This window comes from Poecile atricapillus, chromosome 6 (genome assembly GCF_030490865.1).
Source record: "Poecile atricapillus isolate bPoeAtr1 chromosome 6, bPoeAtr1.hap1, whole genome shotgun sequence".
Lineage (NCBI taxonomy): Eukaryota > Metazoa > Chordata > Aves > Passeriformes > Paridae > Poecile > Poecile atricapillus.
In genome coordinates this window covers 4719989-4741283 of record NC_081254.1, presented here as the reverse complement: position 1 = coordinate 4741283, position 21295 = coordinate 4719989, and the positions used below count along the sequence as shown (strand labels likewise).

Here is a 21295-nt window from a genome sequence, read left to right as displayed (position 1 = left end):
TCGGTCATATGTGGAGCAACAGCCCTTTTCCTGTGCCTCACCGCCCAACCCGCAGCCCACGCTGGGAAGCCTGCTGGGCCAGGCAGGAGGGGTGCCCTTGCTTATCCCCATTTTTAAAGTGCATCTTCATTCATCCTTTGGCCCTTGCAAGGGAATGCAGGTTCTTTCCTAAGCTTCCTTTTCCTCCATACTCAGTGCTATTCAACTGTCCTGTGAATGGTCTTTTAAATATGCTTTTAAATATGGAAGGTAATTTGGATCTAATGAAGATGTTGGGAGGACACTGGAATACATTTCTCTATTTCCTCTTGCCTTGACATCTCATTCCAGCTTCAAAGACTTTCCTCCCACTACATCTTACATCACCCCCAACATGGGTGCACCATGGGAAGGCAAAGGGGGCTTTGCCCATCTCACTTCAGCTCTCCTCCTCTAGCCACACTTCAGCTGCTCTCTGCCAGCCCAGTCCGTGCTCCAAATTTAGGGCACTGAAGTGCAGCACGGTGCTGGAATGGGGTGCTGGAATGGGGTGCTGGTAGGGGACAGGGAGCTGGGCAGAGCAGGAGCCCTGCCCCAGCACAGGGAGTGGCTGGAAGGAGCTCACCCAAAGTCCTGTTTGCTGTCACTTTGCTGTCTTGGGCACAGCAGACTTTGTCTAGGCAAGTGCCCATCCTTGCAGATCCCTAAACACACCAAGTGCTAGTGCCACATCATTATATTCTCATTAAAGTGTTCAGCACAAAAGGACCCCCACAGAGCTAAATGGACAGTAAGTTGATACAGTAAGTGGACACAGTAAGTGGGAGATCAGGTGTCATTTTCCTCAGTTGTCATTCTATATTTTTAGCTGTCGACTGGAACTATTTTTCAGTTCTTTTAAGCACCAGCCAGCCACCCTGACTGCACCCCAGCAATGCAATGCTTGCTCAGCCTCCTCAGGGAGGACCCCTCAGCCCATGCCTCAGCTAAGCCCCAGCCCTTGGGCAAAGCACTCCTGCTGATGTGCTCAGAGCTAGCAGCAGGGTTTTCCTCTCTTGCAGGAGCTGGTGCTAACACCCATTTTGCAGCCTCACTTTTTTTTCTTAGTATTCATAAGCTGGGCTCCTGGAATTGCCTGGTGCTGGCAGATCTGGAGGAGCAGACCACGCCCCGTTGCATTTAGAGAATGAATGCGGCAAAGGCAAAACAGATCATGGCAAAACTCTCCGGTGAAGTTTTCCTCTGCGGACAGAGGGAATTTGCAGCCCTGGCTGACGACAGGATGTAGGGCAGCTATTCAAGTTTCCCACTTCATCCTGGAGAGGAACTTCAGCTTTCAAAGCCTTCCCAAGAGGTCAGTCCTTGGCCTGGCTCTCCAGACTGTCACTTTGAAGGGCAAACAGCGCAATCCATGGGGCTCTGTGTGGTGCAAATGCTGAATCGATAGAAACTGAGCTGAAACCACGGGCTCAAGTGGTAAGGTCAGGGTTTGTCCAGCGCTGGGCAAGGACCAGGCACCTCTCCTGCATCCTGAAGTTCCCTGCACCATCCAACTGTCTAGACAGGCAGGAGGGTGACAAAACCCAGCCATTTAATAGAGAGTGCCCAGCACACTTGAGCAGGGTAATTGCAGCAGTTTGTCCACACAGGAAAGCTAATCCCGACTGATGGAATGAGGGAGCGTAAAGTGGGCTCATTAAAAGCCACATGAACTCTGACTATGAACTATGGACACTCTTATTCACTATTCATAATTCACTTTATTAATTCATTCCCAAAATAAACTAAACATGAATTATGGCCCTGGAAACCAAAATAAATGTGTTTATACAAAGATTTAATGCAATTTAATGAAACCATTCTAAGAGCTTATTTAAACACATTTCCCCAAGTGCCTCAGACTAGACTAGCCCTTAGAAGAAGCGTTTGCCTATTCATTCATCTCAGTTAAATTTCACAGACATTTGATGTATTTCAGCAAGAGGCTTCCAACCTCTTCTGGAGATTGAATATGCAGGAACTGACTCCTTAAGGGAGGAGGCTGCTTGTCGACAGCCCCAAGAACAGCTTCATGGCCCATTTCTATTAGTTCAAAAAACTGGCTTCACTGCATTTCTTTTTAGCAACATTATCACATCAAAGATCTCCTCCGATTTAAAGAAAGTCTCTCAGCTCTGCCTGAAACTCTTGGAAAGCCCTCTGTAGGGGAAGAAAGACAGGTAGCAAGCTGATTAATGGCAAGCATTGGGATAAGCTCAGAAACAGGCAACAAGGAGGAGAAGTCTACCTGGAAAGTGCGTCTCTTTATGACCGGAGGTGGAGCCAGGCGCACTGAATTGAGGAGAGGCAACAGCTGAAGAAGATCAAACCAGAAGGTCACAGGGCAAAGGAGGCCATTAGGGCACCGAGAGTCAGAGAGAAGCCAGGGGAGAGAACAGAGAAGAGGGGAACAGAGAGATTGCCATGAGAATAGAGCCCGGCGTGAGAGCGGCGCGGGGCGGGTACCTGCTGGCAGACCTCTGAGCTCCTCCGTGCTGCTCACAGGCACCAGGTGCCAGCCTGGCAGCGTGGGGTGCCCACTCACCACCCCAATGCTCCCACCTCACAGAGCTCTCACAGCTTCCTCTGCTCGGAAATACAACTTGCCCAGGCGATTTTTGACCCAGCTCTGCTGATCTCCTGAGGAAGTGCTCACTGCAAGAACATCCCCTCACTGGCTCTGCTAGGGTGCCAGTGATGGGACTCCTTTTCTCTTAAGTTTCTCTTAACTTCTCATCATCATATTTCAGGCAACTATCAGAATCGCCGTTTCCTCAAAGTTTTGCAAGTGCAGTTTTCTATTTCTCTTACTAGAAATGCAGCGTATCTCCATGTGTCACCCTTCTTCCAGGTGTGGAGGGGAGTGGAGAAAGGCTAGCTGGGGTCAGCACAGAGGTCCTGGCCAGGTTCACTGCACTTGGCAGACACAACCACCATGGACAAGGGAGAAAACCAAGCCTTGGAGCTGGACACCTAAGCAGGGCATTGCCTTGGCAGCCTGTGCTTTGTTTTTCCTTGCTCAACAGTATCATCACCTTCTGACTGCTTATAGCCAGGAATGCTGCCTCAGGGCACAAAGCTGACCCGGACACACAGAAATCAAATGCACTAAAGCTCAGGAGCATTTGTTCATCCTTTTGCTGTATCCAGTTTCCACTTGCATGCATGCTGCTGTCACCCTGGCACCCACCATGCCGGCTCCAGGCCCAGGAATGCTGCTCTGGCCTGATCTACTTTCCTGTTCCTATCAGTTTTCCATTGAAGCTGCTCTTGATTTACACAGGGAGAAGTGAGAGAGCCTTTCTGTGCTTGGGCACAAAAACATGCTCACGTGTGACATTTCCCCACGTGAGCTGTGCTCTCAGATCTCAGAGGTGTGCCCACAGGTGTCCCACCACAGAAAACATACACTTCCAAGCAGCACATTTTATTCCCTTTAAACACTGTTCTTCATGTGTGCAGTGAAAGCAAGGATCCAGTCCTGTTGCAAAGAGCAGTGGTAACCCAATTTTGCAGCATCATGATCAGGTGGTTGTGTTCAAATGCACTGATGCAGACAGCCACAAGCTATCACTCCAAAAGCAGCGCTGCTGGAAATTCAGCTGGGCTGATTTTATCCCCAGGCAAACCTCCCCTTTCTAAAAGACAGTGCAGGAGGCCCCTTAGCTCAGGAGAGCCAGCTAAGCTGGCTTTGCCTGGCTACTCAAGGGTATCTTAAATATTATACAGCTTACAGGGAAGCTGAGGGAGGATGCTGGAAAGGATGACAATGGAGAGAACCAGTCCTGAAAACAGGCAAGACAAGACCCTACAATGGATTCAGGTGCAAGTGGGAAATTTAGAGAAGAAATCTGAAGGCACTTCCACCCAGCTCCTGCCCTGCCCCCTCTGTGTTCTAGAGGGAAGTTTTTTTCAGAAGGCAGTGTGCAATACTGGATCTGCACCCTTGAGCCTTTGCATCAGAACTGGGTCCCTTCAGACCGCTCCCCACAAACCTTCAGCGTAAGGATCTGGTTAGAGCGCAGGGCTGCAAGTGTGGTACTTAGGTATTCCTGGGGAACAGTGAACACACATCAGACAAACGGGGTCAGTGACACAGACAGCATTTCTGAGAGCAAAAACAGCATGGTTGGTCCCCCCCAAATCCCTGAGTGGCACTTTGAAGCAGCTTGAGTGGCCCTCTCACCCTGAATGGGCAGCCCCAAGGTGTGGGCTCATCCCTCACAGCAGCACAGGCCACACAGACTCACACAGACAAAAAAATAGGAAACTACAACAAGAGCCAAGGCTCATATCCTAACCTTGTATTTCCTTCCTAAGAAAACAAATATGAAACAAAACTGAAACAACATCCCCGGGTTGTCAGGATGCTGGTTTTCATTTCCTCACCCAGAACATCTGATAAAGAACCTTGTCAAACAGAAAAGCAAGAATAAATTGCAATTCGGTCAGCAGTGTCTCCTTTCTGCAACAAGGCCCATCCTAATTTTCATTCAGGGAGAAAGAAAGAGAACTGCACCTCTGCTGGCTGGTCTGTGCCTCTGGCTCCCTGAACTTGCAGCTCAGGACAGCCTGTCCTTGAGTTGATCTGAGGACAGTCACCCTTCCCGTGAGCATGTCTCAGCCTTGAACAACTCATGGGCTTTTTATAATGCTGAGCTTGGTGCCTCGTGAGACCAAAAGTATCTCCATGAGAGGCAAGGAAACACTGCCAGGATGTGAGGCTTCGTTCCCACCCCTTTCCCGCTGTCACAGCCCTGCAGCTCATCACTCACCCTACAACCCTGGCCCACCAAACCAGTGCACCTCTGCCCCCAGGCCTGAGCCAGGCTATTTCCAGGGATGCACCAGCTCCCTTTCCAGTGGAGTTGCTTTAGGTCCTGCCACTGCTTTTCACCTTGAGCGCTGAGGACAGTCAGAGCCAAGGGCTGTAACAGGAACTCAGGACACTGCTTGGGTGACCAGTGTTGTTGGCTTCTTTTTAACATAACAATCTAGTGATCCGGCTCACTAAATAAACACAGCTGAGCGGCTGTTACTGCACGGGGGACTGGCACTTACCCACGGCCCCCTTCTCCCCTTGCTGCCAGCCCAGCTCTCTCCCCAGGCTCCAACCCTGCTCCCTCCGGGCCCGGGACCAGAGCCCAGCTGATTATCCAGAGACCCATCAAAAATAAACAGAAAGCTCTTAAGCTTGTCTCCCTGTACACCCAGATTACAAATTCCAGCCACTTCATATGATGTCGTTCCAATGCATTTCCAGTGGATTTTCAGCACTCTGGTTGTTTTTAGAACTGGTTAAATCCCTTCAAATACCATGATGTTCTCTCTCCACTCTTGGCTGCAGCACATGCTGGCCAGGCCAAGACGAAGGGGCAGGTGGGGCAACATCCTGGCTTTCATTAAACATTTGCTGGCATCGACCCTCCCGCTCAGCCTCTTCCTTGCAGGCAGAAAGTCCTGGGGACCAGCATGGGGACCAGCAGGCTGGGGACCTGACAGAGCACCATGGCCAGGGGGTGCAGGGTTACCCTCAGGCAGGGAGCAATAACTCTTGCCCTTGTCTCTGTGCAGGGATGACACCAGGATGAGGGAGAAGGAAAAGGGAGGAATGTTGATGGAGTTTACCCCGGCTCTTCAAACCCCACGCTGCTCCCGGCCACACAACCCGAGCAGAGGCTGTGGAAGCAGCACAGAGCCAAGGCAGCAGCTCAAGGCATGGTGGGTGGGTGACCTCTAATCCTTCAGAACCCTCAGGTCTCACTGGGTTTTGGGGCGAGGACCTGGACCTTCCCCTCTCCAGCACAAAGCACAGGGGGGTCTCCAGGAAGCAGAACTGACAGCAGCTATCTAGGGGTCAGCTCCGGTGGGCAGGAACAGACGGGAGAACCAACATCCCTCCTGGAAAACCTTATCTGCTGCTTTTCTGTGAAACACATCAATCAGCCCAGCACTGCCCTGGGGGCCCAGATGACGCATCTCCTTAATGAAACGATCTCTACTTCCAACAAAAAGCCATTCAAACGCAGGAGGATTAACATGCAGGAAGGCACGGGACAGAGGATAATAACGCTAATGACTTACCCTGTGCGGGTACTCTGCACACTGACCCTGTGAAAGAAGGGGATTAAAAAGGAAAGAGTTTAAACCACAAACAGAGGCGGCCAAAATAGGCACACAGGGTCAGATCCAGAAGGTGTAAATCATTTTGACTGTATCAAACTCAGTGCAGTTATGCCAGTCTGCACTCTGCCTCCTGGCCCTGACCCCCTAAGCCCTCTGCTCTTCACACCCACAGTCAGATCAAGCAGCACCAAGTCCCTTCCTCTCTTTCAATTTTTAACAAGGCCCCCACTGAAATTACCTTCTCTCCTTTTTGTCCTGGGGGTCCCTATAAAAGAAAAGTGATCAAAAAAGGCCTCAGTAAATGAAGGAGTTCAGTGAATGCAAGGGGAAAGGGATTAGGGGAGAGATAGGATAGGGATGAGATACTTACAGGTTGTCCCCTGGGACCTGCAGCACCCTTTAAAGAAACACAGAATTTAATGGGATGGTTTTCCATTTACAGTGACAAAAAGACAGAGTATGGAGCAGGCGAAAAACTGAGCTTTTAAATACAGCTGTGAAGAAAATTCCCAAGAGAGATCTGGGTTCCCTTTGTTACTCTGGAGGAGTGAAAATGCACACATGCTCTGGCTGTACCACGGGGGAGAAATATTAAAAGGAGAGGGGGAAAAATCATCAGGAAAACACACCCTTATTGTTCCCAGGACCTCAGCTGACAGCGCTGGGATGGAACCAGAAGCATCCAGGACTGAAGCCTGAGCTAGGATTGAGCAACAGGGGAGTGGGGATGGGGATCTTCAACATGTGCTTGCCAGAGGGCTACACTGACACTCAGGCCCAAAAAACAGAATTACAGAATTAGCAGAAGAAAACATTCAACACTTTAGTGAACGAAGGTGCCTACAGAGCCTCTCTCTTGACATACTCATACTTGGGATTTCATCATCAGAGATGTCAAGAGGAACAAGACAGCATTGGGCTTCCATAAAGTGCAGTCTAAGTTTATAATTTTCAACCCAAAGCGTTTTTGTATGATGCACATATGAAACAGAGCTTCAAGGGGGTGGGGGGGAACCACATTTAATCCAAAAAATATGCTTTTTGTGGTTGTTGTTAGATAAGTTGAAAGCTGCCAGATGGGTTTTCAGAAATCTTTCCATCAACTTTTACTTGTCCTATGAGGCCAACCACGAAAAATGTCAGCTCCCAGAATATATTTAAAGAACATAATTGCTAACTGCAAGGAAAACACATCCCATGCCTAACTAGAGAGTTGCTGCTGTGACATGATGAATGTGATAGCCATAATGCAAAAATTACAGGCATGCATCCCGGCACTGCTATTATGCAGTTACAGAATTAGGGATGCAGCTAGTGCATCAGCTGAGCTAAGATTGCTACCCTGCCCATGAGCTTGTTTCCAGCTGAGGCACAGCATCATTGCAAACCAACCCATCGCCCACAGACAAATATATGTATTTTTACCATCTCTCCCTTCTGTCCAGGATGGCCCTGAAAAAGAAAGGAAACACACATCAGCTTTGGCCACTGCAGACTCTCACTAATCTTGATCTAACAGCTTCTGCTGAGTGAAGTGTGTGTGCCCAGAGCAGAACAAGAAAGCTGCATCCTTCTTGGGGGTGAAGTTCATGGCAAAAACAGGGTCCTGCTGCAGGAAATGAGAAGCCAGAGGTGTGTTCCAGCACTGGAGGAGTGTGGTGGGGAACCTGGCCACATGGCTGCTGCATGGAGCTAGAGGTTTCATGTCCATGGGGTTCACAGAGAAGTAGCTCGTTTGCTCCCAGCTCTCTGAAGGATGGGAAGAACTTGAGCTTCTACTGCAAATCTCTAAGGACAGCATGGAGGCCTCACAGAGGTCTTTAGGATCCTTCCCTCCTGTACTGCAGCTCTTCTCAACACAGCAGCAAGGCAGAGGGCTGATACCTCAGGGATCTGCTCTGCCTGTCTGATTCTGGGTGGGAGTGCCTGCTAAGGCTTTCCCTGCAGCAGCCAGGCTGCTGCACTTGTGAACTGCTATTTTACAGATTTACCTAGAAAGGAATAGGCCATGCTGTGCCTTCCTTAATCTCCTGACTCCTGCATCTCTCCCAAGGCATCTGTGGCATCCTCCTGCCTGCCAACCTCCTAATTTTCTTTTAATCCATGCATGTGCATGGCATTGCAAAATAATCCCCCTAAAAGATGGGGTGTAAGACACGGGCTGGCAGCACAGTGGGACCTAGCAGGAGGCAGGGCAGGAAGCCTGCAGAAAAGTTCTTTGCTTACCGGTTTGCCATCCAAGCCAATAGGGCCCTGAAATAAAAGAAGAAAAATGAGGAAAAATGATGAGAAATGCTTGCCCCAGGGTGTCTGTCCATCTGCCCCAGGACATGAGACTGTGTGGGCTGGGGTGACACGAGGTGACTCCCTGCCCTCCCTGTCCTGACAGATCCCTGGCTCACAGAGTACCAGCCCAGATTTCAAACTGCTTCAGCAGGGACCTGCTCGCTGTCAGCACATTTCAGCAGCAATGCTAGACACAGGAATAGAAGCAAGGAGGGATTCACAGGCAATTTACAAAAAAATAAAATCTCAGAATTTTAAATTTTACAGTGTTCGGTAAACTAGTTGAACATCAGCAATTTTCTCAAGACTTTGATTTAAAAGGGCACCCAGCTTTGGGGGAAGAGGAATTTTTGCAAATGATAGAATAATAAAAGTGTCCCAGGGAAGAGGTGACATACAGCTCAGCACATGCTGAAGGTACTGTTTGATGAGAAACAGGCCCCGCAGAGCTGTCCCACCCAGCACTTTCTCATGTGGGCCAATTTGTTTTCTGCTCCTCCAAAAGCCAGAGACCACAAGGGCCTGGAGAGATCTGCTTCTCCTCAGCCCAGGGGCAGCTCACAGCCCCCTTTTCACAACGGGCAGAGCTGTGGAGCCCGCTCAGACAGCTCAGAGCTGCCAATTCCTCCCATTTTCCAGGCGTGAGAGTCTCCCCCGCAGACCTGCTCTGGCACATCCAGCATCCCAGAGCAGCAGCTGAGCTGCCTGGCGGGAGCAGGGATGTGGGGGGTGTTTGTGTTTGCCTCAGGCTTCCTAGTTGTCTAGGGTAAATGCATATGAATAAATAGCAACTGTTTGAGTTCTTCAGCAGCCTCAGTGCTTCAGAGAGTGCTGCCAGCAACTGTAGGATTGAAATGAAATTTGCTTTGTCCTCTCCTGGGTATAAACTCTGTTCCCTTGCAACTGTGCTGGAGAAGAATTCCTCCTTGTGTCTTATGTCCTTTACCTTTGGCATGACCAGGGTGTGCAGCCAAGCACAGTCCCCAGCTGACCCTCAACAGGCAGGGTCCTTTTTGGATCCCATGCACTTGTTCTATCAGAATATCACCTAAAAGCTCCATTAAAATTGGAATTTCCCCTACCTAGGGGTTGTTTTCTTTGTTTGAGGTAGGGGTATTTCTTAGGATGGTTGTATTTCACTGGACAGATCTGGCTTTAACTATGTTATTTTAACACTTGGGGCTTTTTTTAAAAATTAATTTCCTTTCAGAGTTGTGTGGTTTGGTTTGGTTTTTATTTTCTCCCTAAATATCATTTAAAAGAAAAGAAAAAAAAAAGCAGAAAAACAAATGAAGAAAAAATTGCTTTTTCCAGTGATATCAGATCAGGCCATTGGTTTCAGGAAGAAATGATGAGATACAGCAAGCACTTATGAGGCTTCCTAGTAATATCACACATCCGTACCTCATAAATTAAGAGTTACACTTACCGGGAATCCAGGAAAACCTCTTGTTCCAGGCTGTCCCTGGGAAGGATGAAACAGAGACAGCAGTTTAGAGGAACTGAAATGAATTTTGATGGATCCTAAGTTCTCTCTACAGAGCCCTTCCTCCAGCCTCTGACCAATTATCCTACAACTCTCTGAAGAGATACCCAATTCCCCTCCAAGGGGAAAGTGTCTTGGGAGGGAGGGGAAATCTCTCATCCCCACTCCAATTTGTACAGGGCCAAGAAAATGCTGGAGCAGCTCCAGTTTGGATTGCAGACAGTTTCCTTGAAGTTTCTACATTAATTAAATGGGTCTCCCTAGCCCATATGTTAGGCTTTTGGAGTATATTCCAGAGGCTGAGCTCATTTTATGGCAATTCTTGCTGCCATAAACCTGAGATGTTTAATACAGGGTGCTGTTCTGTGCAAGACAAGTCTTGCAGGTCACTGCTGTCTAAATACAACCATCCCTCTCCTCCTCCTCCCCTCACCTTGTGTCCTAGGTCCTTTATTTTCCTCACAAATAATTCTGGAGATGATTTTTTTTTCTCTCTCTCTCTCTTCTGTTTTGTTTGGGTTTTTTTATCCTCTGAGAGCTAAGACAGAGAGTTAGGCTGTGTGATGAGAGGAACATGAGCACCAAGACTTTTCCCCCCACCCCCTCCTGACTAGCTAGCTATGGCTACCAGTTTGGGATCAGGTACAGCAAACACCGGCTTGGGATGTGTTTGGAAGCTTCTTCATCCCCTACTTAAGAGCACCAAAAACAGAGAAAATGTCCTGGCTGTTAATTTTTGTAGTTCTTCAATTTTTGTGACATCCTAGGTCACAGTTACCGTAGCTTTGTTGGTATCCAAGAAAGATACCACTTCACTTAAGGATTTTGCAGTCTGTTTCCCAAAAAAAGCATGAGCCAGGTCTGGAAGCATATGGTCCATTTGGCCCAGACTTCAGCAGATTTTGAAGCACACTCATGGAGATAGAAACACCCAGATAAATCCTGTGCCATTCTCATCAGGTGACCACCGTGGCATCTTGTCTACCCTGAAAGCAGTGCTGTGACACAAAAGTGCCCAGCTTCCTTCTGTGTTCTCTGATTTTGGGGAATCAAATGCTTTCTTCAGCCATTTGAACTACCATGACTGTTGGAGTTCCACAGGAGTTTCCTAGGAAAGAGCTGGGCACAAACAGGGTGCATCTCTGCCTTAACTACAGTGATCCCATGTGGCACTGAGGGAAGGGAAGGGGAAGGAGGGGATGGGCCTCCTGAGCTGGGAGGTTGAGGTTTGCCACAGTGAAGCAATGACAATCCTTTGGGAGACCTCAGAGCTACACTGATAGGGAAAACCTTCAGCTTCAGCTGACATCTCCAACCACCCTCTGTCTGCAGAGAGACTCAGTTGAAGGTTTAGCCCTGCAGAGGACGGGCCCAAATAGCCTCTTTGCAGGGTTTGAGGGATGCCCCCAACACAAAATCCCTCACATCACTGAAGAACACTCAAGAGTTCTGGTTTTGTACACAATGCTAGCAGGACCTAATCACATTTGCACTGTTTCTTTAGCTCTGCAAAGTTGAACTTGGTCAGCTTTGCTTCACAAGATACACACAAAACCACCTGGCCCTGTTGGCCAGTGACCAGAAGAGAAGATAGGCTATAAATTAAAGGATCTGTCCACCGCTGGCTTCTGAAAAGGCAAGAAGCAAGAAGAGCCTAGCCAGAATTCATTAATTTTGGTTCCCTGTTGGACACCTCCCTGACAAAAAGTGCTAAAAAAAGAATTAGGGGGAAAACCTGGAAATGGTGCAATTTGGCTTCCTCTGTAGACTACAGACTGTTGCCTCTTTCTCCTTGGAGGACAGCAGGATGATTTGCACGGTATCACGCCAAGACAACAGTTCAGCAGCGAGCGATTCCAAGAGACTGTTTTTGTTGGGTGGCTGGTTTTCCTTGTCTCCTTTTTAAAATGTTGATTGTATGAAGTATGTAATCCTGGGAGCTGCCAAATCATGGAGACCGTCTGTTTCTGCCACTATCGGCGCACTGTCCCTCTCTGGCCGGGAGTTAAGCAGCTCCGAGCTCAAGCAAAAACTTTAACCTCCCAACAAAAATCTGGAAACTATTTGTCATCCCACATCTTTCCGAGTGGCCCCTTGGCCAGGGTTTCCGTGTTTGTCTTCAGTGCTCAGCCATCCTTTTGACCTATCACCAGCTCCCCAGGAAACTGGATCATCTTCACAGTAGGCTTTGCAGGGGGAAAGTGTGGAGTTGGGCCAGTCCTGGCAGCTCAGGGCTTTGACTGGTGTAGGCAAAACCCCACTTTAGATACCATTTGCCATCTAATTTTACTGCTGCTTTAAAGATGCAAAAAGTGTTTTGCACTTTTCCAAACAGCAGCAAACACAACAGCACCAAAGCAGACAAAATTGTCCTGCAGCCCAGGCATGTATCTTTCAAGAAAACTGTCCCCTTTGCAAGACCTACTCGCACAGGAGCTGACGGCTTTTCTCTCTGATTACTGTAATTATACTGTTCACAAGGCTGAGAGCAAGAGCTTGTGAGAAATAGCAACAGGGCACTTACTCTCCAAAATCTGCTGTTTGTGGAGCAGGGTGGTCTTGCTCAGACCTTGCTCACAGACTTGCCAGCCCTTCTTCCTTGCCTGGACACGTGGTCAGGGACCATCTGCTAGGCATAAAACATTTGGGGAGACCCATTTGGGTCCTGTGCTTTGGTTCTGTCGCTTCTCAAACTCCAGCATCCCCGGCAGGTGGGTCTGGGGACCAGCAAAGCTGTTTTTTATTAGAAACACTTGTCATGGGGCTTTTGGGAAGTTAATTGGAAAGCCAGATGTAGCCAAGTGTTCACAGGGCCTAGGTCTCTCTCACTTGACCTCTGTGGTGAAACAAAGGTTGCCAGCAGCCCATCCTCTCTGCAGGTCAAGGACGGTGCTCTTCACAGGTTAATCAAAATCGGAAGTGCCCGCTGGGAGGGAGAGAATTGAATCTCCAGGTCTTTTTTCATGGAAATCTCCAGTGGAGGCTGTGCAGGGATGGAGTGGAGAGGTCTGGCTGCACCCACACAAAAGCAGAGGCTTGATGGCTGCACCGCAGTGCAAGAAGCATCCAGCATTTGGGGCACATCCAGCATTTAGGGCACGTGAACATTCCAATCCTTCATCTTGGTCTTTTTTTTTATGACCCTGTCCTTGCAAAAAGTTTTGTCTGGCTGACTCGTTGCACCTTGCAGAGAAACTTTTACTGGAAGAGGGTGAAAAATCCTGCCTTTTCTCAGCCAGATAAGTGGTAACCACGCTGACAAGGAGCTTCCAAGATTTTGGGCACATGACAAAAGACCTCTGAGCTACTCTTTGTCTTTGTGAGCTCCCCAGTCACTGGCTTTGCTCTGATCCTGCTCTTCAGTAAAATCAGGGGGCTTGTTCCCTGCTGATTAAACCAAAGGCTGAAATCAGCCAGGCAAAGGACAAATTTTCTCCAAAAGTGATAGCAGCCCTGTTGCAAAAAGGAAATATGCTTCTTCCTTTTAAATGGAGTAATTTGGTTTCCTTGCCAAGGGAAGGCTTCCTCATTTGTTCTGAAATATGAGCTATAATTTCAGTATATATAGTATATAATAGCAGTATAAAACCGAGGCTGGCTCAGCACAGGAACCACATTATACAGGGTTTTTGCTCTTTCCAGCTGATGCTGAGTCTTAATGCCCCTCCTAAGTCTTTCCCAGTAACTTGCCCACATCCTGCATCAGACAAAAATAGAGAGAAAAGCCACTTACGGGTGGACCACGGGGCCCGATGATAGACATGCCAGCTTCTCCTGGAGCACCCTGCAGAGAGACAAGGCAGAGGAAAAGGGGTGAGGACAGGAGAGCAAAACACAAAGACAACTTTATTCCTGTCAACACTGGGGTTAAATGATGGTGCCTTAGGTGTGAGATCTTCAGGGCTGTTCTGGCCTCCCCCAGCTCCTGCCTGAGAATTTGGGAGAAAAGATGTCCCTGAGAGCTGCTCAGATGTGCCAGAAAATGGAAGCTGCGCAGCAAGGAGAAGTATAAACACATAAAACACTTTCTGGCAAAACAGAAGTTCTGCCTCATTGCAAGTGTGAAAGATGACCTGAAACCCTTTCTGTTTCCTTCCTGCAAGTTCCAGGGGGATTATGTCCTGCAGAAGAAAGAAAAAGAGGGATGTGCTGGGCTCCAGGGAAATGGGAGCTATGGGCAGCTGATTTGGTTGCCTCCAGAAATGCCTCACTTGTATACTTCTCAAAAGCAGTTGAGATGTGGATGAAAACAAAGCAAAGTGCTTGCTGGAAAAGGAAACAGCTGCCTCTCCAACTCCAAGCCACCCACAGCGTGTGATGGGCAGGACATGTCACTCTCTCTGGAAACACAGTGTATTCCTGAGAGGCAGCTCCAGAAGTGCCCAGGGCTGAGGAGCTCTGGGACAGAGCATCCTGTCCAAGCAGCCTGCAAGAAAGCAAAGCACTCCACAGAACAAATCTGTGGACTGCCAAAGATTTAAGGCTCTCATGGAGGGCTTTGGGGAAGCAGGGGCAATTAGGAGTGATTTTTTTCCACTGATTGTTTGTATCTATCTGCTGTCCCCTCATGAACGCTCTGGCCAGAAACAAATGCAAGGATATGCAGAGAAAAAAGCAGAATGGCTCAGGTGGGAAATTCTGGTCTCTTAGATAAACTTGTTTGGCTCCAATGAGCAAACAGTGAAGGCAAGGATGAAGAATCTCTATCCTACTTTACCCTTCCTTCTCGTGGTTTTCTCTCTATTTGTTATGAAGAGGACCAAATGGGTCTGGCATGGTACTGCACAGATGACCCTCCTTGTCAGGTAAATATCCATACCTTTTTTAATTTCTACACATTGTTATTCAGTTATTCACAAATCCCAAACACCTCCATTTCCCTGCTTTCACAGGTGGGAAGTACTCACAGCTCTGGGGAAAACATACTAACATTGAAATGCCAAACAATTCAAAACGGGGGCCAGCAGTAGGATTGCTTTGCCAACCAGCACTTCTTGTGGGTACAAATTGCAACTCACTGCATGGCAGTCAGTGAGATGGTGTCCCACAGACTTCAACTACACCCATCAGCTTTCCTCAGGAGGAAGAAGTCCCACTGTGTCAGAAATAGGAGTGTCCCACGCCACTTTTATTCCCTGCTCCCACCTGCACCAGGGATCAGGCGAACCTGGGAGGTAGAGGGGAGCTGCAGGTCAGCTGGGGCAAGCAGAGCTGCCCAAGGGGGAGAAAGTCAATGGTTAAAATTCAGGAAGGCTTGAGGGAAGCCCTGCATGTGCCCACTGGCTCTTATGCTGTTAGTAAATTGTCATAAACAAGAAACACAGCATCTTTGGAGGCTGACTGGCCTGGAAGGAATTTGGGAAATATACTTGCACTGACACGGAAGATGGGGCAGCCCAGGGGGTGTGGAAGCCCAAAGCTGGCTGCAGTGGCCGTGACTGTGACGGGGGAGCTTGGGCTGGCCCCAGAAGAGGACGGTTTGGGGGTGCTACAGGCTACAAGGGGCTGACTCACCTTCTCTCCGGATTGCCCTTTTAGTCCCTGGGTCAGTGGCAGCCGTCACAGCCACATGCAAGAGGGTGCAGGGAAGAGAGAGAGAAAGGGAGAGAGAGACAAACACAGGCATCAGCGGCAAAGGCACAGCCTCCCACCCCACAACCCTGGCTATGGGGCTGGGGTGAACAGGGTGGCCTCAGCTCCTGCCCCAGTCCTCTTCCCCATCCTCGCCATGGGATGCCCGAGCAAGGAGGAGCTCCAAAATACAGCACTCAGCCAGGCAGGGGATGGCCCCCTTTGCTCAGGGCAGAGTTATTTGGAAGGGGCAGCTGCCAGTGGCAAGCAGGGGTGCGTGTTAGGAAACCCAGGGTTAGCAAGCCCAGCTGGCGCACGGGGTGGCAGCGGGAGACGCCCAAACAGGCGGATGCTGAACCAGAGGAGGGCCTGGATAGTACAGCAGGTGAAATGGAAACACCTCCCCAGGATGTATGTGGCTCTGAAACTGAACCCCTCAGGTGTGGGGCTCAGGGAGAGTAGTTTTGCCCGAACTGACAAGGATTATCCTGAAAGCCACCCTCCCCCACCCACAAATCCTGGGGGTTGGAAGAGGATGGGAAAGATAAGACACACAAAAAAGAGGGTTTGACTTACCGGCCGCCCAGGGATTCCCATCGCACCTTTGTCCCCCTGGCAATTAAGGCAAAATTAAGGGAATTGGTAACTGGCCAAAAGCAAGGTTATAAAACAGCACAACTGAACTAAGCCATAGCAGCAGCTTCACACTGTGGCCCAAGTGTCCAGGGATTTTGAGAGGGAGAAAAAGTTGAAGAGTAAAGTGTGTTTGTGTGTGCCTGAACCTGTCCTCAGAATGCGTGAGCCACAAGTTCATTTCCACATATGACAAACCCACGCATCTCACAACAGAAATTACATGCAGCAATTTAAGCAGCAAAAGGAGGACAGGAGTCTCCAGTCAAACAAAGTACAATCCCTATTTCCAACACTTCATAAAATCCAGGTCCTGGGAACTGGCTTCCTGCAGCGGCCAACTGTCACGTTTTTCTCTTTCTTGACCAAAGTCATCTGGGTGTTAGCTATTTATTTATAGAGTTATCACTTTAAAACACAACTCTCTTAGACTTGAAAATACTGTCCTGTCCAGAAGTAAGAGAAAACTGTGAGAACACAAGCTGACACAGGAAAAAGCATGTCTGGAAGAAGACATACGAGCAGCTGTTTTCAGCATCCTCTACCCCTTTGAGATACTTCCCAGTGCATTGTCAGCATGTGAGTGATCCTAACAGTGGTTTTGGGAATGACTTTGGGTCAGGTGACACTGGACAGAGCCTCGTAAACACACGAACACAGGGCCACTGACAATTTTCTTCACCCACTTACCTACAAGGCAGTTGGCTGCCTCTTACAGTTAAATTGTACTATGCAATTTAAAAAAAAAAAATTACCCCCTCTGCATTCTTGGTCTCCAAAACTGAAGGCTGTGCAGATCTGGAAGACAGCAGCTCATTGCTAAAGGATCTTGATGATTATGGCTTCAGCAGTCATGTAGCTTTTGCTCTATATTTTGCAGAAATGACGTGATAATAATCCCTCAGTTGTCTTTCCAGCGATGTTTGGGGTTTCCTTATGTAAAACAGAATGTTCCTGCCCCTGGCTGACTGTGTCTGTAGACATAAACCTGGTTTTCTGGTTTCTGCAGCTGAAGACATCAGCCCCATTGGTGCCACCTCTCCGTGCCTCCCCAGGCGTTCAGTCCCAGCGCGTGTGAGCATAATCTGAAATCTCTGGAAGGGGAAGGCACTTAGCTCTGTTTGTTCTTCTGGGTGTACACAAAAGCTGCGTATCCCAAACTCAAACATTATTGCTTGGGATCAAACCATAGCCTGGTGGAAGTTTAGCCACTTCCTTCTGCAGAGCTGGAGAGGCTGTTCAGTATGGGGGGCATTCCTTTCCACACAGCACATGTCACGATAAATTGAAGAGCCATATACACTTTGCAAAAGCACCCTTTTCAGATGGATGAAACCCTGAACAGATGCTTGATTTTAAGTTTTGTTGAGGCTATATTATGGGAAACTGCTTTCTCACTCCTGCTAATATTTGCCTATCTCTGTGTGCCAGCAGTGAGTGGAGTTCTCAGGGCATCTGGCCCTGGGATTACTTTGTGGCTGCTGGAAGACATAATGCTGAGCTTTCCTCTGCTTTTAGTCCCTTAAATGCTGCTTTCCTCCAGAGCTGAGCCCAGGCTGTTTTCCCTCATGGTTTTTGAGGTACAACCTGAATTTGCTTCTTCTGTCTCTGCTGTGGCTGGTGCCTGAGCAGGAAGAGCCCAAGGTCAGGGCTGAGCTGTGTCGGGTCTCCCGTGAGTACCTGGAGTGGTAAATGACGGCCCCGTGTCTGGTATGTGACTGTGCAGAGTTACAGCCCTCCAAGCAATAACAGCAAGAGGGAGCTCCCAGTAGGGCGGCCAATAAATGCCAGATGTTTATAAGGAAAGGTTGTCTGTGACAGGGAGCCAGGAAAGAGCTCTCGTGGGTGGATGATACCGTGTAGGTTGGTTACAAAGCCATGAAAAGCTGCCTGCAGCTCCCACATCAGAGTTAAAAGAGCGTGAAAGGCAACCAGCAGCCTCTGTCCTGAGTCAGGGGAGAGCCAGCAGCACAGTTTACATTTCCTTCACTGGGAAACTGCCTGTTATGGCTCGTGCAGTCTCCAGGTGAGCCTGGGGAACAGGGAACCATCACCAGGAAATCATGCTGCTGGAATTCCAAAACCCACGCTCCTTCCTCAGTCATGACTAACTCAGATGCAGATACTGTTATTATGGATTTTTGCATTTGTCCCAGGGTGACTCAGGCCTTCTAAATCCTGCTGCAACTAGCAAATCCCATCAGTGAGAACACGGAACACTTTGCCTCTTCAACCAGACTCTGAAAGACATCTTCAAAAGTCGCATTTTCCACACACAGCCGGTTCCACAAGGATTATGCTACCCTTTGAGTTTGGACCTCCAAAGCTCCTGTGGTCCCTACTCTGTATGGGCCGTGTCCCGTTTGGAATACTCTATTCCATGTCATGTTTTTTATGCAAGTCTACCTTCTACCACCTTATGAATGCTGGGGACCTCCTGATCAAAGTACTGCCAGACAGAAAGAATGGGGGGATGAAACAGAAATAATGAAATGTTTACCAGGAGCTGTGGCCTTTCTGTGAGGCCCTGGAAGAAAATACACCTAAACAGCAAAAGCTAGCCTTGAACTCTGAAGGGAGGGCTTAATAAAGACATGGAATCACATGGAAGGGTTTAGGAAACAGAATGGTTAAAAAAACTCTCCACGACTCCTTGACCATCAGTTCTGATTGCTTTGGTTTCCTAATCTCCTGCTTGTGAAGTTTTCTATCCTTTTGGCACGACTTTATCCACAGCTCTCCACACGAGCTCTGAAGGTATCTGCAAGTCCACGGAGAACAAGCTAATTACAGGGCTTTGACTTTCTTCCTTAGTTTCCATCTGCTAAATATTATTTTTTCATGTATGGAATTGCTGCAGTTGCCACAGAAATGTTGCATGATCAGAAATGGGAGAGAAAATGTCCGTGAGAGGATCATTTGCTTCGGATGTGGTCCAGACAGCAAAAGGACTATTGCACGATTTCATCACTTCCTTCCTTCCTTCACCCCTTTTAGTCCCAATCTCATCAAATATCTTACATGACTGCGGGTTGCCCTTGCCTTCACCAAAGCCTTGACTGACTTCAGGAGTAAGGCTGGAAGTGTTGGTTGGGCAAGAGAAGAACATGAAGTTCCCTTTTGCTGCTGTGGCGTTGCTCATCCATTTCCCTGGATTTTGTCCGTGTTGTCCTAGACTGCAAGCAGGGCTTAGTGCATTTCTAATGAGTATTTCTGCCCATCTCTACACTCAAGCCAACGCCAGCACTGGGAGCTAAGCCCTGTCACAGAGTGTGTTGGCTCTTTTGCAAGCTGGGAAACAAAAAGGGGAGGAAGATGTGGGGTGGTCATTGCTTTGGGGTCACTATCCAGAACAATGTGTATGACAATCAGCCAGGCAGGAGCCCGGGCTGCTGCCCATAAAACCATTTCCATTTCAATCATGAGAAATACAGAGGGGTGGGGGAATACTTCCTATGGTGATATGTAGGACTCAGCTCTTCAGAGGTGAACTTTTGCTCACAGTGACTGAGCTGATCTCACTCGCCAGCTGATCAGAAACCCAAGAGGTCCTGAATGAGATGAGGGTCCTACTAGTCCAAGACAAATTCCACTTTGGCTAAGGACACTCAGTCTGCCCAACTTCCTCTTGTTATTTCCATTGGCTGTAGCATTCCTCACATCCTGTCCTAGAAGTCTGCTTGCAGAGACAGGTTCAGGGGTCGCAACAAGCCAGGATACGGTAGCATATAATGTCAGCACTTCTCTGGTGGTCCCATGTGCTTCTGCCAGGCTTCAATCTCCCATTACAATATTAGGTTTCTAACCCTTATTGCTGCAGAGGAAGCCTGGAGCGTGCGTCTTCCTCATCCCACAAAAGCACTGACTGCTCCCTAGAAGACAACTGTGTCTATCAAAAGTGATTCCTCTCTAATTTCTCACAGCAATAATAGGAATGCCAGCACCACTACAAATTTTGTGCCCACCTCACCCCTTTATGCCATCCTACAGGCTGCCCAGTGAAGTGACAGCCATGGAGGGACTCCAGTTGCAGCTGGCTGCGGAGTCATGCTCTCCTCCCAAAAAGTCACAGCTAATGCCGAAATACATCCACTTCAGTGGCCAGTCCTGAAAGCCCCTGGGATAAGCTATCACCGAAGTTTTGTGTGGATCAAGGTTTCCAGCTGTGAAACGCTTTCAGACCTTTTGGCCTAGAAGGTGCAACTTTCTGGAAGATTGCTGTCATTAAATAGGTCTGTGCTCGTATATCTGTGGGAGTTCAGTCTATAGCATTTCAGCCTGATGAAAGGGGAAAGAAAATAGATTGTGCAGCAACTACTACTCAGAACGTCATCTGCAAACTGTTTAAGGCATTTTTGCGTGAACAGACAAAAGATGACTACCGTATGTTTAACTTCTCATGTTCCTTCACAGAAACCCTGAATAGTCCCTCTATTGTACACAAATATAAACCATTTCCTCTGGAAGGACCCTGCTAGAGACAATGCAGCGTTTCTTCATAATCCTGAGAGCTATCGATACATGCCTTCAGTCCTTGCACGGCTGCTTCTGGTTCACTGTGGGTCTCGTAATAGCTGCAAGAAAATTTCTGCAATAACCTAGCTATTTTCCTGAAGCCTAAATTGTCTGCACTGAGGTTTTACATTAGCTAACATTTGAAAAGGAAGCTGTCAACACAATTTTTCCTCTGAAATTGATAGCTGCGCAGCTATACTTGAAGGCCTGGCAGTTCAGCCAGCCCGGGTGAGTAGCAGGGAGCAAGTCCCTCCAGCTCAGCTCCTCATGTGTTTGTGATCTGTCTTTCCCTTTTCTGCAAACACATCTCATTCAGCACGTGGCATCCCATGCATGTGAAGGGAATACAGCCGGCTCCCCCAGAGGCTGTGGAGCCAACTGGTAACACACGGATGTCTGCAGCACCACGTCAATCTGCCATGTCCCCATCCCTGCGCTCCCTCCAGCTCACCCTCAGAGGCTGAGCTGCAGCCCAAGAGCAATCCCACCCCAATCCAGCCCTGAGCTCCCACAGTACTTGCTGTTTGGGATAGCCCAGGCTGCCAGGACTGTAAAAGTGGCTACCACACCAGACACCACAGACAGGAGGCTGCGAGTTCATGCCCCACAGACTCTGCATCAGCAGCTTCTAAAACCGTAGAGGTTTGGTACTTACAGGCG

The 21295-nt window shown here is 48.6% G+C and overlaps 1 protein-coding gene across 6 annotated transcripts in view; it reads right to left on the bottom strand.

Moving 5' to 3' along the window:
* COL13A1 (collagen type XIII alpha 1 chain) overlaps positions 1-21295 on the bottom strand; it is a 58676-nt gene extending 37381 nt beyond the window's left edge. For 5 of the 6 annotated variants that reach the window (XM_058840960.1, XM_058840961.1, XM_058840959.1 and 2 more), the window contains exons 1-11: positions 21291-21295; positions 16064-16099; positions 15431-15457; positions 13650-13700; positions 9860-9895; positions 8371-8397; positions 7570-7596; positions 6515-6541; positions 6383-6409; positions 6103-6129; positions 4014-4070 (exon numbers count right to left, since the gene is read on the bottom strand). In XM_058840960.1, coding sequence (XP_058696943.1) covers positions 4014-4070; positions 6103-6129; positions 6383-6409; positions 6515-6541; positions 7570-7596; positions 8371-8397; positions 9860-9895; positions 13650-13700; positions 15431-15457; positions 16064-16084 — 327 coding nt within the window. In that variant the 5' untranslated portion in view covers positions 16085-16099; positions 21291-21295. Of the gene's footprint in view, positions 1-4013; positions 4071-6102; positions 6130-6382; positions 6410-6514; positions 6542-7569; positions 7597-8370; positions 8398-9859; positions 9896-13649; positions 13701-15430; positions 15458-16063; positions 16100-21290 lie in introns of those variants that run through there. The other variant, XM_058840958.1, reaches the window with a different exon arrangement.